Source organism: Cyprinus carpio, chromosome B1 (genome assembly GCF_018340385.1).
Source record: "Cyprinus carpio isolate SPL01 chromosome B1, ASM1834038v1, whole genome shotgun sequence".
Taxonomy (NCBI): Eukaryota; Metazoa; Chordata; class Actinopteri; order Cypriniformes; family Cyprinidae; genus Cyprinus; species Cyprinus carpio.
The window spans coordinates 29,218,757-29,236,471 of NC_056597.1; the positions used below are offsets into that span (position 1 = coordinate 29,218,757).

The 17,715-nt window shown below is 41.3% G+C and overlaps 1 protein-coding gene across 2 annotated transcripts; it reads right to left on the reverse strand.

Annotated features, from left to right (window-relative positions):
- Positions 1–189: 189 nt before the first annotated feature.
- Positions 190–17,077, reverse strand: LOC109077911 (spermine oxidase-like). 2 transcript variants are annotated; one of them, XM_042717153.1, is made up of 7 exons: positions 16,881–17,071; positions 13,269–13,503; positions 12,939–13,165; positions 12,011–12,184; positions 5,704–6,403; positions 2,285–2,445; positions 190–370 (listed from the first exon to the last, which is right to left on the reverse strand). In XM_042717153.1, exons 2-7 carry the CDS (start codon positions 13,474–13,476, stop codon positions 218–220), a joined length of 1,623 nt encoding a protein of 540 aa, XP_042573087.1. In that variant the 5' UTR covers positions 13,477–13,503; positions 16,881–17,071; the 3' UTR covers positions 190–217. The 2 variants fall into 2 exon arrangements, with proteins under 2 accessions (XP_042573087.1, XP_042573088.1); XM_042717154.1 differs by lacking the exons at positions 190–370; positions 2,285–2,445 and adding an exon at positions 4,828–5,422 and having other exon boundaries at positions 16,881–17,077.
- Positions 17,078–17,715: the final 638 nt, after the last annotated feature.

Sequence of the window (17,715 nt, forward strand, 5' to 3'; positions counted from 1 at the left end):
GGAGATAGCGCCACATGGCACTGTGCCTTGTACAGTACATCTCAAGTAAAATCTACAGAGCGCTAATCTAAGTACAGTATAAAGAGGATTTATTGTTATTAGTTTAATGCCCCTACTAGGTTTTTTATACATAATTTCATCATTTGAAATACAGATAGCACATAATACAATTGTTTTTGTCACTAGTAAGTGGTTCTTGTATTTGTTGCGGTTTATTTTAAATGTTAGGCTTTGTGGTTTCTGCACCGAAGGAGTACTGGTACAGCTCGATCAAGCGGTTTGCCTCCCTCTGCCCTGACAACAAAGCACCATGGGTAGTGGAATAGTATTTTCTATGGGTGGCCTCCCCAGCAAACAATACCTGTAGAGGCAGGATAGAAAAGAAGAAAAGAAAAGAACAACAAAAAGTTAGCTTGACCAAACATATCCCTTTTATTTTAAGTTTTTTTTTAAGTATACTTAAGTTAAGTTAAAGTATATTTTTAAGTATACTTTATGTAGTAAGTATACAAACATCATTGTACTAGTAGTATACTTGTAAGTGTACAAGATTTCAATACACCTTGGGACTAAATTGGCCCACTTTCTAGTATATAAAAGTATACTTTTAAGTATACTTTAAGTATAACAGTTGTAAACTTTTAGTACACAACTAGTTTACCTCTATGTTTTAGTTTGTCCTGCAACTATACTAAAAGTGAACTTAAAGGTATACTGACAGTTTACTAATTAGATACTTATAGCAGTTTTAGTGCACTTTAAAGTATAGTCTTAGTAAACGAATAGTTTAGTAGTTTTATACTGCAAGTATACTCTTAAGTTCTTTAAGTGAACTTTACATAACACTTTAGGTATACTACTATGTCCCTTTTGAAGAATGTGTATATATTTAGTTATATGAATATCTGAACATACAAAACATCAAGAACAGGGTATCTGCTTGTAAACAAAAACATTTTGTTCTAGCTTTATGCATTTTTTTTATAAACATTTGAATGTGGGTAAGTTTCATAAATAAAAAATAAAGAAATAAAGAACATTTTAAAAAAAAAAAGATGAAAAAAGACTATGAATTGGATTCAGAATGATAATCAGAACGTAGATGGAGTCCAAAAGCTTGACAAGCATTATAACCTCTTCATGGGTCAACATTTTATTCCACAACATTACACAATTTTGATGCTGTTTTATGTCTGATGATCATGTAAGATTACTTGTGAAAGCATCTGTTGTGTTTCGGTTTCTTCTTCGCTGTTTCTGTGTTTTGGAAATTCTGTACAGAAGATGTGTAACAGCGTCCCCTACCGTATAACAATGAAAACATTCTCGGAGCACAAGTAGGCTATAGCTCAAATAAATTTAGACTTTTTCTAAGTATAAGTCAAGTATAATTAAATGTCATTTTAAGTATATTTCTGAGAAGTACATAAAGAGCATTTCTATGAGTAAACAAAGTATACTTTCCTATTTTTAGTTTGAAAGAAGTATACTAATAGCACACTTGAATAAACTTTGTCTTTTTTTTTTTTTTTTTTTTTTTTTGTAAGGAATACTCTACCACATTACTGCCCTGGGGCCAGTTGTGTAAGCTATTTTAAGCATGAGTTTCTATCTTTCTGCTATAGAAAAGTGATTTAACAGTCTCAAGCCTCTTGTTCTTTTTGTGCAGAGTGCTCTTGAGGGGTCAGACTGTTCCTTTCAGACCCGTATTTGGCCAGAGCATGTTTGTGTGTGTGTGTGTGTGTGTGTGTGTGTGTGTGTGTGTGTGTGTGTGTGTGTGTGTGTGTATGTGTGTGTTTGTCTGGCCCTTCTCATCTGACTCAAATTTCAGTCTCAGTGCTGCACAGCTCAACATGACACATTTAAAAAAACAAAAATTTAAAATTGTGCAAGCAAGCCTCCAGCCTGACATTAGAGCAGTCATGGAAAATTTGAACAATGACCCGAGGTGAAAAGCCATGTAAGTGGTTCTAAACAGGATTCAAAGGTCTTTGATTAAAATAATCAGAAACAAGTATAATGCCATGGAAAGGACACCTGTTGTTTTTGGTTTAACTGGCAGATAAGTTCAGGTAAAACAAAAATCATATTTTGCCCACTATTCACTTTTTTGCCCACTACATGAACATGCACCTATAAAGAGCAGCAATACTCAAATATACTTTGCAGTTCCAAAAAGATACTGCATAAATTCTGATACCTAAATTATGTTAAGTGCAAATGCCAATTAATTTGCGAATTTTGCTTAAATAATTTATACAACTCAGTGGAAATTTCAACTTACTGGAGCCTTAGTGTTCTTGATATAAGGCAGGGGCTCAGCTAGCTTCTCCACATCCCTGCCGCTGGAGCCCACTCGAGTGAAGGAGTAAGAACCCCGGATATAGGGATTACTGCCCCACGAGGAGCGCAGGATCCGCCTTGGTTTTGGAATATTCTGGTTCCCTGTTAGAAACATCAAACTTGAAAATAAATTGACTATTTGCCAAACGCTACTAATTGATTAAAAAAAGATTTAAATTTATCATAAATTGTATTGTTGCTACAATTTTAAACCCAGCTAATCAAGAGAATACACCAATACACAAATCCTTTCTTTAAGTGTAATTTGAAGTGTTGTTCTTTTATGCTGATTTATGTTTGTTTTGGTGTTGTGGGTTAAGTGGACACTTGTTGGACAAGGGAAGTTAATCTTAAGCCTACTGTCAAATACTGACAGAAATTAGGGTACCTTTCAATTATCAGTGGCAAGGTGTGATCAAATCCAATTTCAGCTCACTAATTACTGTATATAGGACTGGGGCAGATGGGAGGGGAACCTGCTGTGGATCTGGATTAAAACAGACTGACCTAGTTAAGAGGCATGCCAGTCTGTTGACATCAACTACTGAGAATGTGCGCATTGACCTTTATATCTGACTTGTGTTCTGTCATGAAAGGGTTACACAGGAAGAGAAACCAGAGTTGTTTACAGTACAATCTTTCACACAACCCTGGAAACTTTAGAGTGATTGTCGGAACGTTTACACTAGAGGCCTGAACGGGTCAGAGGTCCTTGTTCTTCCCTGATTTAATAGGTACATATGCCTTCTTGTCACAGAGAAATATAATTTAAAAGCATGACAAGCAGGTAGCATTAATATAACCAGTTAAATGTGTATGTGACAAAACAAACTCCTTTTTTGGCTGACAAACTTGATTGCATTTAATTCATGAACCCCTACACAAATCTCCTGTCAGCTGGAAATTATCTACCGTGATTGATGTGTAAATTAGAGCTGAAACAACTAATCGATTTAATCGATTAAAATCGATTATTAAAATAGTTGTCAACTAATTTAGTAATCGATTCGTTGCTAAATAATTTTTTATTTGCCGTAAGCGGCTCAATTTCGTGCATATTTTAAATCTGCACCAAAGTGTGGCAGTAATGAGCCACCGGAGGTTTTACTCAGCCAGTGCAGCAGGAGAAGTAGCGACTAGCCAATAGCTGGCCTCGTTTTATGTCACGTGCTTCCCTCTGCAGCATTCAGCGTGATGGGTGAGGCAGGCGGCAGTGGAGTAAGCTCGAGAAAGAAAAACAAAAAAGCGGAAGATAAAACTAATCGGACGAAGTCATCCAAAATGTGGGAGCACTTTACTTTGAGCCTTCAAAAAAGAAGAGTAACCTGTAAACTGCGGCAGGAAACATATCCTCTAAAAAGAGAGCAAGCCAAACTTTTAAGCCCTGAAAATTTTGAACATGTTGACCTTTTTGCACTGCAATGCAAAGTTTTTCTCAAATAATGAGTGAATAGTGTTCTGCCTCATTTCCCACAGGTAGTCGAATTCCTGTCAGTTCAGGCATAAGCTGTTTTGTTAACATTTTATCGCTTTATTACATTTTTGAATTTTGCACTGTTATAAGGACCACTACATATTTAAATCCGATGAAAATCACAGTGTGCAAAGACTTTTATTTGGTGCAGATTCTGCAGTACAATGTTTTTGCAAATGTTTAGTCGTAAAAGCTGATAACATTGCTTTTTTAACAATTAACATTTAAAGCTTTGTCGTTTACCAGTTCGTAATTCAGTCTTGCAGCCTAATTATGACTGACTGAGAGAGGTTAATGTTTAAATGTATTTAAAATGCACTTTTTTTCTAAGTATTCACTGCCCTTTTTCACACAGCAGGTTTTTTGTGTGTGTCCAATTTTTTTTCTGGACAACCTTCTGATGGATTTTACTTAAAATTTTACTTTAAAATGTGAGTTCCATTCAGGTTTCATGCCATTGGCACTTTATTCGAAGGATTGTTTACAATTTCACAGCATAAGCTATGAAGCTGTTTTCCCAAGTATAAGCTGTGTGTTTTACAGGAAAAAAACAATAAAATGCAATTTACTGCAATTTTATTCTGTTTTATTCTTATTCTTCGTGAAAATATGTTCTGAAAGATTCCTTAATAAGCTTTGTTCGGGATGTTAAACTACTTTAGGAGCCCTAAGGACTGCCATGGTGAAAACATTATTTGAAATCTCCTTGTGAAATTTGCTAGAGTATGTATGGGTCAGTGTTTTGATTGCAGAAGAGTTCGACAAAGGATAACTAACACATAATAAAACACAACTCCAGGTATGTTTTTGATGAGGATATGAACAATGCAAAATGGTTAAAATCTCTAAAAAGTCTATGTTGAATGATAAAGACCCTTTGTTAATAATTTACTTGGGGAAGAAATGGGCAAAACTAAAATATAAGTACATAAACCGATTAATCGATTAATCGTAAAAATAATCGACCGATTAATCGATTATCAAAATAATCGTTAGTTGCAGCCCTAGTGTAAATGGAGCTCTCTAAGGCCCTGTTTACACTTGGTATTAAGATGTGTTTTGGTCAATCAGATCACAAGTGGCCAACACTACATACAGGTGTAAACGGGGTGTGAAACATTTTGAGCTCGTCCATTTCCAGAGGCAGTGGAAAATGCATTCGACCGGATTGCTTTCATGGTGTAGGCGCTGATGTGGTCGAATGCATTCAAGCAGCCACAAAAGACCGCCTAATGACCTAATACATGTGTAATCATTGCGAGATGTACAAGGAAGGATGCTTATCAGATGGGATTTAAACTTTGACAGGCCGAATCAGAAGTATTTTTTTTTTAATAACACGAAAAGAAACAACAGCAGTTAGTACAAGCGACATAATATTAGTGTGCGATAACTTTAGCCCTCCCGCTCGTGTTTTGACACCGACAGAGGGATCCACCCATCCTCTTGATGTAATCAGTACCACGGGGGGTAATCTGTTCAGAAGTGGTCGAAAGTGGAAAGAAGAGATGGATTAAAACACCAGGTGTAAACGGTATGTGTCTTCATTGTCCACTTGTGATCCAATCGACCAAAACGCATCTTTATACCAAGTGTACACAGGGCCTAAGAGGGTCAAAATGGGGGATTATATGAATCAGGGAATGGTACTGAGAAGCTAAAATCATTATGCAGATGATGCATTAACAATGCTCTTTCTGCTAATGACAAACACCAAAAACTGTCAACAACACTCTGAAGTCTTAGTGGCAGTGGGAAATGAACTGCAATTCAATGACATACAGTACTACTGAGAATTAAGAGAGGTGTAATTTTTTGTTTTGTCACACCCTGATAATAGTGCAGTTTAAACAGGATACAGTGTTACTCTTGGTGCATGTACTGACCTGTAAACTGACGCAGTAGTTCTGTGCATATCTCCGCTACAGTCTCGTCATCACACTTTTCCATGCACAGGGCCTCTTCTCCGCAGATCCAGCCACTCAGCATGTGGCCATAGCGTTCTGGCGGATACAGCACATCAAAGCTGCAGATCTTTCGGTACCATAGCTCTTCTGGGTATGCCTGGCTCTCGAGTTGTGCCTCATCCTCCCACACAAACTGAATGCTGTTGCACTCGGGGCTCCAGAAGGGCTCTGCAAACTCCAGAAAGATCTTGTCTGTAGTACTAATGCCCAGTTTCTGGATGGCCTGTGCCTTGTCTAGTGGCAGTCCTGGGGAGAAGAGAGTCTCGTGAGCTTTCTTCAGGACCCCAAGAGAGGCCGTTATGATCACATGGTCTGCCAGCAGACACTCGCCATCTTCACACTCCACACAGACCGGAGAAGGGCTGGGTCGTTGGTCCTGGTTATGGTCAGCCTGGTCTACAATTTCCTCTGTATCATGGGAGCTGCAGTTCCAGTGGATACGGCGGACAGGCTTGCTGAAGTGGAGGACATGACTTGGGATGTCCTGAGCCAGGATCTCAACGACTTTAATGAAACCAGCGGGAATGACATGGTGAGCGCCGGGAATTTCAGTCCACTCACCAAACTCACTTAGAGACACTTCATCCATGCTGGGGGAACTGCTTTCACAGCTCTCCACCTGAGGCACAAAAAAGATGTTAAGAAAAGAAGAAATTATGCATAAACCTACCAGCATTTTGAGTTGTTAAGGTGCTTCTTGGCATTAAAACTGAAGTCTACTGAGTCCAGTGTTGCCAAGTCTGCCAGAATTGGGCTACTTTAACACTGTTGACATGGGTTGTTTTTCATGTCCTCAGGTTTAAGCGACCCAAATAATGTGATATTTAGCCCCTAAAATGTGAATTTTACATTTTAAAATACATTTTAAGTTCTTTTTTGGATGTGTGTTCTGTCGTCTCATGCTGTCTCCATGAATGGAGCATGTCACAACAATGTACCGGCTCACAGAAATAAATCTGCAGAAATCTTGAAATGTCTAGCCTACTATTAACTATCTTCTGTAATTATGTAGTCCTTAGGAAAATTTTTCTATTAAAGGCAAAACCATTAGCCTAATGTGGAGTTGGTGAGTCAGCGCCGACATTCGACAAATTCATCTTTGCAGCTGACACTGACTGAGAAAGCACTAGTTTATTAACAAAAAAAATAAATGTCTTCTTTCCCCCTGATGCATTCATAATCATTACTTTAGCTGGTGCTATGTGGCAATTATAATACTCCTAAATGGCAATATTAAAGGACAGTTTACTAGGTTATTTTACTAATCAATTTAATATAAATGTGCGACTAGTTGACTAGAAAAATTTTTAGTCGAAGGCAGGTCTTCTTGCCACAAGGAACCAATCCATTTTTAAAATAAAATGCTGACATTACGAAATGTGCGACTGCAAATCACGTCACATTGCATTGCAGTAGTTCCTTCTCGAGAATGGTCTCTCAACATGGCATCAGAAGCTGAGACTTTGGGGACTCCCTTCCTTCCTAAACCTACCTGAAATCTTATTGAACAACGCCAGTTAAGTTGCAACTCTCACTGCCCAATGCAAGCCAAGATGGCAAATAGGGGTGGAGCCCCGCTGCTATATAATGCGCCGTCTTGGCGGCATAAGCTCAGAATCTTCCTCTTTCACTTAAATTCCTACTCAAGACAGCTGTGGAGAACACGCAAGAAGATGGATTTCCCTCTCGGCGATCCAGCATGTCCAAAGTTTGCATGCTGTGTTCGGGACCCATGAATTCTGCATCCGGTGCCTGAGTCTGAGTCGGGCTGCCCGCACTGCAAGGAATTCTCAGTGCGGGTGCTTAGGGCCCAGAGGAGCATCGCCCTCGATCACACAGCAAGCTGCTGCTTCAGCTGTGCGTGGGTGTGGGTGCGGGGTGGCGTGTTTCTGTAGCTGCTATGGGTGGCATTGTTGGAGGGGGATTTTAATCCCCCCTCCAGCACCCGGTTTTTTTTTCAGGAGAGAGGTTTTTTTTGAAGACTGGTGCTTTTGAGGCTGTGTCTCTCACTGCCTCCGAGAAGGACTTGGCACACACTCAAGAGGAACGCTCCGAAGTGGAGGGACATGCCGCGTTTCAAGACAAGCTCATCTGAAATCTCACCAGGGCCATAAGCGACTTCGGTCTAGAGTGGGAATCCCCCGACAAACCAACTAAGAGGAAGCCTCGTTAATGGTTCTTTGAGTTTGCTGGATTCATGGTTGATTTGGCTGTCACTCCAAAGAAGCAAGCACCATTTCTAAGTGGTTTGCTGAGTCCCAGTCGGCTCGCACCCATGCCAGCGGGTCAGAAGTCAATGGGGCGGAAGCCCATGCATATACACGCATTCTGCCCATCGAGGAATCCATTGCCACACACCTCTTTCCCTCGTCTGCCTCCCTGAAGGCGGGTGCTTCGCTGCCGTCGAGGCCCTGCTTTCTGACCACTCACATCATGGACAAGGCGTATGCCGTATCATGGGAAGCAATCTCAGTGCTTCACACAATGGCAGTGCTCCAAGTTTTTTCAGGCACAGCTCCTGAAATCCCTGGACGAGGGTGGAGGGTGAGGCCTTTAAGTATCTTCATGCAGCGACAGATTTTGTGCTAAAGGACACAAAGAAAACGGCCCAGACGGTCGGACAGAGCATGGGCTACATCTTCATCTGTGGCTGAAAGATGCGGACAGGAAGGCACTGCTCAATGCTCCTTTATCTCCCTCCGGCCTCTTTGGAGACGCCATGGAGGCTATCACGGAGTGCATCTCTGAAGCACAGAAAAGCTCCAAAGTAATGAACCATGCAGCACAGCCCCCAGCACAGAGTAAATCGTCTTCTGCTTCCAACCTTCCATCAAAGCAGGCTCCTTCTGCTTCTTCCTCATCGGCGCAGGATCCAGAGCCTGCTGCTCGCACCAAAACTCTGTGGCAGAGGACACCGAAGGCGTGGCACGGCTTCAAGAAAGGCGGCCGTCCCAGGGGCGCTTCTTCATTGGAGCAAAAGCCTTGTTCCTGATGGGAGGGTAAGGAGGAGGAGTTCCCAGAGTGGTTAGCCCGCCGCGAAGTGTCTGAATTGCTCTCACGAGGCCCCCTTTGCAGTTGCAGGAAATTATGAGAATGTCTGTGTTGTGACTGTTCAAAATGTAATAAAGTCACCTTCGCCACCACAGCTTGCTTTCGACACTTCGCACATACACATGTCTGTGTCACTCACACATTCAGAAGAGGGCTCAAGCTTCCCGTTAATAGGCAATGCACGACCTTCGCGGCCATACATTGCTCACATTCGTCTGTAAGTTTTCTGAATGTGACCCCGGCATACAACGGCGTTGCTCAGAATACAGAGGGCAGGGCGCTCTGTCCATTGTGCCATTTTGCAAATGCATGGCGGTCCATTCTGGGCATTGCGGAATGTTATAGAGGATGGCTACACGTTTCAGTTTTGGCACAGACCACCCCGGTTCAATGACGTGGTCTTGTCAACAGAACCGGCACACAATGAGTCGGTGCTGAGGCAAGAGGTTCTCAATCACCTCGGGAAACTTGCGATAGAAGTCATCCTGCCGAGCGAGTGAGAGCGAGCGGGTTTTACAGCCACTACTTTGTCGTTCCAAAGAAAGATGGTGGTCTCCATTGGATCCTAGACCTGAGACCCATCAACCTCAACCATGCATTATAAAAATGCGCTTTCAAAATGACAATGCTGAAACAGATCCTTGCGCAGATTTGGCCTGAAGATTGGTTTATTTCATTGGACCTGAAGGATGCATATATTCATATCCAGATCGCCCCTTGACACAGGCACTTTCTGAGATTTGCATTTGAAGGCACAGCGTATCAGTTCACGTTGATGCTGTTCATGCTAGTCCTTGTGCTGCACACATTTGTGAAATGTGTGGATGCAGCACTTTGCCTTCTAAGAGCAAGCGGACTATTCGGAGGATTTGATCAACGGCAACAAATGCGCTCTGTTACTTCATCTGGAGAGTTTAGGTCTCTGCATTAACATAGAAAAGAGCATGTTATGCCCCAGTCAGTCAATCACATATCTGGGGGTGCAGTTGGACTCGGTCTCGATAAGAGCACATCTTGGCCAGGAGTGAATACGAGATTTAATGTCCGCCCATGGCACTGAAGGAATCAGAGGCTCCTGGGATGGATGGCGGCAGCGGCGCCACCTCAGTCTGCTCTATGTGTGCCCACTCCAGATTTAGCTGAAAACACAGTACCGTGAAGAGCTTGGAAAATGGGCCATGCCCGCGTTGCGGTCACTCGCAGATGCTTGAATGCGCTGAAACCATGGCGGAACCCCGACCTGTACCAATGTGGTGCCCAGCTGGGTCTAGTCACACAGCAGAAATTGGTCACCATGGACGCGTCGACAATGAGCTGGGGAGCTCATTGCGATGGCGTACCAGCATTGGGCTACTGGAGAAAAAGCGGCACATAATTTTGCCTTGATCTGAGAGTGGTCTTTCTGGCTCTTCGGAGTTTCCTCATACAAGTCCGGGGGCATCATGTGTTGATTCGCATGGACAACATGTCGGTGGTATCGTAAATAAACCAGCAGGGCGGGGTACACTCGAAAGACCTTTACGAACATTCTCCATTCGGGCTGTGCATGCCCAGGCTGCCTGAACAGCAGCACAGATATGCTATCGATCGATGGGATTCCTCAAGGAGAATGGAGACTGAACCACGGGACAGTAAGTCTGATCTGGGAACGGTTCGGGAAGGTGAAGGTGGATTTATTCATGACAGAGGAGAACACGCACTGCCCTCTGTTCTTCTCTCTGTCACTCACAATGCTGGGCCAAAGGCCCGTCTGTACGCTTTCCCCCATTGAAGATTTTGTCACAGGTGCTGCACAAAATCAGAGAGGAGAGAGCGTCAGTGTTGTCAGTGGCTCTGAATTGGCTGAATCGGCCTTGGTTCCCGATCTGCTGGAGATATTAATGGCTCCTCCATGGCTGATTCCACTGAGATGGGACCTCTTATCGCAGGTGGGCGGCTCGATATGGCACCCCAACCATGAATGGTGGAAACTTCATGTGTGGATGGTGTGCAGGAACCGGTAAATTTGGGCTCATTGTCTTGCCGCGTGATAGACATGATTACGAAGACGTGAGCCCCTTCTACGAGACTCCTGTATGCTTCTAAATGGGAAGTGTTTGTGAAATAGTGTGAATCGAATGGTCGTGACACGGAGAGCTGTCCCATGTCTCACATTCTGGGGTTTTTTTACAACAGCGGCTGAACGGCGGCAGTATGTCTTCCACTCTTAAAGTTTATTTTGCAGGCATCTCAGCCTTTCACACCACTATCAACGCGCGCTCAGTGGGCAGACACAATCTGGTGATCAGATTTTTGAGAGGTGCGAGACAGCTGAGAGCATCTCGTCCACCCACTATGCCATCCTGGGATCTGGCTCTGGGGGCGGTGGCCCTTCCGCCCTTCGAGCCGTTTCTGTCTGGTGGATTGAGAGAGCTATCACTTAAAACTCCACTAACAAGGAGGCTAAATGACTGCAGCCACTAGCGTGAGTCGCTAGTGCGTCTCTTGAGATCAGGGGAGTGAGGTTTTACCTGCACAGCAACTACTCGCTGGCTTCCGTTACACAAGCACAGGCAGTCTACCAGACATATAGCCAGCTCAGTGCTTTTTCTGGTCCTGCCCCTTCCTCCCATAATCTCTAGCATTACAGGATGACATTCAATGTCTGTCCTACTTTTACCTCAGTAATCCAGAGATTTTATTACTATCAGAATTTCAGTGAATAGCCTGAGTGACAAACAGTACTGTGTGATGTTTACAAAGAAGTTTAATTATTCCATGATTTGTAAATACAAGCCTATTGTGAGTCTAGGTCAAAGTGTGGGAAATGATTAAAACAGTTCTGTCTTTAATCCACACCTCTGTGTGCGGAAGTCTACAGTTTTGTATTTCACAAGAGAAACTCAGCTGCAACAAAGTGGGAAGCATGTATGGCAGTGAGCTTGACGTCACTGTTTTCTTACAAAGGTGAGGACACATGTTTGATGTTGTCATAGAGTTGCAGTAAATCTGCTCACGACAGGAACTCAGCTATTTCCGGTTGTGGCTTGTTACAGAGATGACAAACATGATGCCACACCTATCATTTCAAAATCAGGTCTATAGAGATATATCTTGATTTTTTAACTATTCTGTGGCTATACAAACCATGATTTGCTTATGAAAAATCTTTTTAAAACATTAGAGCCCCACCCACCTTGAGGTACTGTTGTAGCATAGATAACTTGAGTTTCTTGGTGCCTTCTGAGTCATAGGGATCTAACATGATCTTCTTGCGCACCACATCTCGTGTGAAGATCCCAACACTGTTTTGACTCTCGGCTCCCACAGGCTTTCCATTCTGGAAGAACTCCTGAGTCAGCTCATACACCTGCACAAAGGAGGTTGTTCAACAAGGTTAAAAGAGAGATCGTTCATTACTGAGGTAGAGGGGAAAGGCTCACTGTGAGAACAGCAGCTCAGGATGAGGTAACAACCACAAAACAAACAACTTTTACTCTGGCAGCTGTGAGCTTGAAGTGAAAAATGCTTTCTCTGACAAAAAATAAAAATAAAAAATACTTCACATAAGTCAACACTTTGCAGTTTCAGCAGAAAGTAGCAAATTGACAATTAGGAGCAGGTATAGTTAACGAACAAAATGTTGAGTGGGTATATTAAGCTACTGTAAAAATAAATAAATAAATTACTACTAGGATTCTCTTGACTGTTTCAGGTAGAGTGAGGCCATTAATGAACAAAGCCCATACAACAGAATTTCCAAGTGGGAATACAAATGGCATAGGCCCTGTTTCCACCTGGCATTAAGATGTGTTTTTTATGGAAACCACACATGGAGGTGGTCAAAAACGCATTTGACCACATCAGATTTGTAGTGGAAATGCTATCTGTAAGGGATCCTGACTGCAGTGAAGCTCCACCTGCTCTTCATGTTAGCTGCCTAATACAGATGGAAACAGAAATGCATCTCGGCTGACCATTCATGATTGGATCACCAAAAGCACTTTATAATACCAGGTGAAAACACAGCCGTACTGCATTGATTTATTCATGCCTTATAATCCACAAGAGGCTACACCAAAAGGTTCTTGCATAAAACCAGACCCTCAGCTTTCTTCCATCACCTCATTGTACAGGTCACTGAACTCCTCCACCAGATCCTTTGGGATCCGCTTGCCGTTGTTGGTCTGGTAGTGGGCCACACCATTCTTGGCATAGAGGCTAATGCGGCCCACACTCCTCTCCTCCTCTGTGGTGTGTTCCAGCAGCCCATTGTCCTCAGCCAGGTGGTAGATAGGGTTCCCATTTGCCCCATGGATCCAGGTTGCTCCAAGTTCCAAAGTGGTTTTACCTGTAGAGAAAGGGAGATGAGGCTCCTTGAAAAAGGCAAATTTTTTGAAGGTTAAGGATGAAGTAATAAAAAAGATGCTATCATGAGGAGACAGTTGTCTTACCGTGCTGAATGCTTTGCACTCTGCCTCCGATATGGTCTGAGGCTTCTAGCACCGTAACATTGGTAAAGCCGTTCTCCAAAAGGGTTTTGGTGGTGGCAAGGCCGGCCAAGCCCGCGCCAATTACTGCTATTCGCGGTTGTCGATGTCTGTGTAAGGCACTACTAAGAGGATCATCAGTGCTGTCTGAAGATATTTCACAACTTTGCATGCCGTCCAAACTCTTCTTCTAAGGAATCTAGGGAGAGGTGAGATGGGGAGAAGCTATTTGAGTAAACACCAAGCCCTCCAGCAAGACAAATAATAGAGATTATTCACAGAAAGGAGGAAAAGAACACATCAAAGATACAGAACATTTTTATACTTTACATCTTTCACCATGTGGTTTGAAGGAATGACTGCAACACAGTCCCTTTTCAAGCCATAACCTTAAATAACACCAATATCAAAATAAGGCTTCTTATCTTTAACCTCATGTTGAGAGTGTTTATTTCACAACTGCAGTGCTGAACAAGAATAAAGAGAAAGCAAAAAGGCAGGTGAAATGTGAATTTGTGTCCTCAGATGGGTAAAGTTTTAAAATTAGAATCAGCGTCGAACAGGGCAACACACTTGCAACAACATAATGGAGAATGTAAAATGTCATCATACAGAGTCCATTACACTAGCGAATGGAAAAGGTCTGTATGTGGCTATGAAAATAATTATACTGTGATAGCCACAAGGAAATGAATGTGCTCTTCACATTCCCATTGAGCCTTTTCAGGCAAGGTCTTCACATAAACACACCAGCTTATGTGTGTGACAGCCACAAGGAAAAGATGCACCTGATGTTGGACAGACCTCGTAAAATAATTTTATCAAGGACCTGAAAGGGGAATATTGTTATGGATACAGGATGTTATGGTGGACTAAACAGAATTTCTCCTTTCATCAAAGTGAAAGAACAATGTTCTCTTCTTTATGCACACACTCTGTATCTGTCAACATTGTTATTGTACCCCGCAGGCATACCCACACACGTGCAATGAGGAGGAGATGGACAACTGTGAATGAATATGATTTAAATGAACGAGGTTGTGGCTACTATGCTCTCAGTACAAACCACAATAACCTCCTGTTGGGAGTTTGCACAGGCCAAATTCATTAACACAGTTTGTTATCAGACTGTGGAAAGGACAGGAAGGGCTGCCTGCGGCTTCTCTGATGCACAGTGATAATTAGAACTTTTATTATAAACACTAAAAGGAGCTAGCTTGGTGGCTGCATTGTATCTGTTAAGGCATGCATGGGTTGTTTCCATCTTGAGAATTCTCAGCATGTGACTTCAACTGACTTTACCCACACAAGATTAAATATGGATGAACTAAAAACTTTAGATGGTTTGTTACATTTGTTAAATTGATTTCCTGAACAACCATTTTCCAAAGATAATCGATTCACCGTGCAAAAACAACCAGTGTCAGGGCAAAATAGCAAAACATGAAAACTTATCCTATAGCTATAACGTGAAGTAATATGTATGTAATAAGGATTAGGTAAACACATAATATTTTGTTACACTGAACTGCTGGAAGCATGAATCATACTAGAAATATCTATGTGTGGCCTACAGCTAGAAAAACAACCCAACTATAGACAAGCTTTGCAGCTGTATATCCAAAATTACAGTGAAGACAGCTTTTCCAGATTCTGAAAAGTTAGACCAATTTTATCATTTTTTTGTCAATTTGGTTAGTGCCAACAGTGATAATATGAGAAGTGCCTGATTTTTGGATTAATGCTTGTTTAATGAAAGGGTCCCTTTAGCAAACTAAGCTTGTGAATGTGTGTTCTCTCACTGATCTGCATTGGCCTCCTGTTGAACTGAGAGAAGCAGTTTATCAGTGACTCACGACCAGAAACTCCTATGGAAAGGACACTCTACAGTGAGGTGGAGAGTTTCTTTGATGGGGTCCTGAAATGGAGAGGCCTGGATAAACTCAACTGCAACTACAGGTCCTAACTTCCCCGTTCAATCTCATGCAGTTTAAGGTGAACCAGAGTGTATGTGCAGTGTTTAACGGACCCACATCTCTAGATCGTGGAACACATCAGAAGTTGCTGAAGGCATTACAAACAGCTGTACCAAATAAAACATAACTACAGTCATTCGCCTTTTTTCAACACAGTGGTTTTGGTTGAGAGGGTTTGTGTATGAAACATTGTATGCATGAAAAATCCTTGCCTTGTGGTACATCTGGTTTCAAGGCAGAAGCAGAAGGTCAAATACTGTGAAGTTAGGATGAAGCCTTAATGGAAAATAAGATGCAGTGTGTATTTTTTTTGTGTTATTTTTTTTTATTATTTTTATTATTATTTTTTTTAGGTTTTAATTTTGGTTTTGTTTTTTAGGTTTTTTTGTAACTTTTTTATGGGGTTGGTGATGGGGTTGGTGAACAAGGTACTACTGAAGTTTTCAAAACAACAGCAAATCTGGCAAAACTGACACATAATTAAACTAGACTGATCCAGAGACATTGCTTAACATAAAAAGAGAAGTAACTTGTGTATTTTGAAATTCTCCTATTTGAGCGATTTCAAATAGCACTTCTCTTACATCGCTGTGGCTCAAATATTATTATTTTTTTATTTCAGTGGACTTTATGGGTGTAGCAGGATAATAACAAAACAAGGTCCCGGCACATCACCACAGATTATGGGTGGGCTTTGGGGGATGCATACACACTTCACAACCAACATTGTCTATAATGCCCCCCCCCCCCCCCCCCCCCCCAACCTCCTTCCACTCACACTGTAGGACAAAGGATGTATCTAAGCACTGTGCAGATTTCCTCTCATCCCTTTCCGTATTATCAGCGTGTTCTCTTCTTCGATTCTGTTATATAGAACCAAAACAGGACAGGAACTGTATATTTAGAGAAGATAACCTTCACAAAGCTGGCAGAGGAAACTTTTTCCTGGTAGGATACAATCTTGTAGCTACAGGAAAGGATTTGATCTATACAAATTAATCTATATTAGCCTATTGTTATTACACTCATTTTAAAATCCAAACATGATTTTAAAAAGTAACTGTGTGTGCATAAAAACAAGAAGCACTGGGTCCTTGAGTTGAGATAAGCGAAGTTTGGCTGCTGATAAAGTAGCAGCACAAAGTGCGTTCAGTGGAATCAGCGCTGCCACGTAACTAACGTTACACTGTCACGGGCGAGTGCCCTCCAGTGATAAGAAATACACGTCAACCTATAATATTTACCAAATATCCTTTTCATGAAATTAACCGTCACCGTTTACTGTACCTTTTTCAGGTGACTGAACATTTAAGTCATAATTGATGTGTCAGCGCATTATTAGATGTACCTCAATGAAAACTGAATTGTATCAGACACTGTGCTTTCGAGAAAAATAACGGAAAAAACGAAAAAGACGGAGAAACATCTTCTGTCCGATATAAAAACACTGATCAGTCCTGAGAGTCAGTTTTGTTTACGATTTTGTTTGGATTTACCGTTTCTCCGTTAACAACCTATATCATTAAAACGCGCAGTGCTGTAGCAGTGAAAACACACACAAATAAGCTTTTAGTATTCATCTATGTAGTATGGCCTTTACCTGACTTTGTCGTCTTCAGCGTAAAGCGGAGTGCGATCCACCGTTCTTTGTATATTCGCAGGCAGCGTATTGCTTTGTGTTTATGTGTCTTGAAACCAGAAGCAGCCAGTTTAGTCGATGCCGCTGCCTCCTCGCTTAATAAATATGAGGAACCGTGACGTTGCGCCAAGAAACCAACACAGCGGCTCGAGCGAGTCTTGGCGTGACTCACTGTTTGTCACAGGGGCGTCTGAACTAAACGCAAAGCCCACCCCTCTTATAGCCTAGTAATGAGAGAGTAGAGCTTGTTTTGTTAAGTCTTTTTAGATTACAGCAAAAGCCTATCTAAGCAAACAAACAAATAAATGTTGGTTGAATGAATGTATCAATCAATATTTCAAGTGTCTACACAGGTTGTACAATTACTTTCAAGTCGTTATAGCAATAGGATATGCTGCATATTAACCTGCATCCATAGCAGATTAGTTCATGTCTACATTAATTAATGACAGGACGCTCTTTATTCAGGAGTAAAAAAAAAAAATATATGCAATATATAGAATATATAGTAACTAACTGTGTTTTTGGTTATGCTTATATATATATTTGTATATCTAGAATACAACAAAATATATATATATATATATAATATATATATATATATAGATATATATATATATATATATATAGGTATTCATAACTCTAAGCTTTAGCACATTTGTAAAATAATATTTTTTTCAAGGTGCAAGGTTTGTTTGTTTATTTTATTTTATTTTATTTTTTATTTTTTTATTTTTTTATTTTGTATTTTTTTATTTTATGTTTGGTTGTATCACTATTTATTCCAACATTTATT

Bases quoted from the DNA above. Each gene is read 5' to 3' on its own strand.
- LOC109077911 (XM_042717153.1), bottom strand. From the start codon at position 13,476: ATGCAAAGTTGTGAAATATCTTCAGACAGCACTGATGATCCTCTTAGT. The intron at 12,185-12,938 runs GTGATGGAAGAA...TCCTTTGTGCAG, and splicing joins TCAGTGACCTGTACAATGAG to GTGTATGAGCTGACTCAGGA. The intron at 2,446-5,703 runs GTCAGTACATGC...TGTTTCTAACAG, and splicing joins ACTACTGCGTCAGTTTACAG to GGAACCAGAATATTCCAAAA.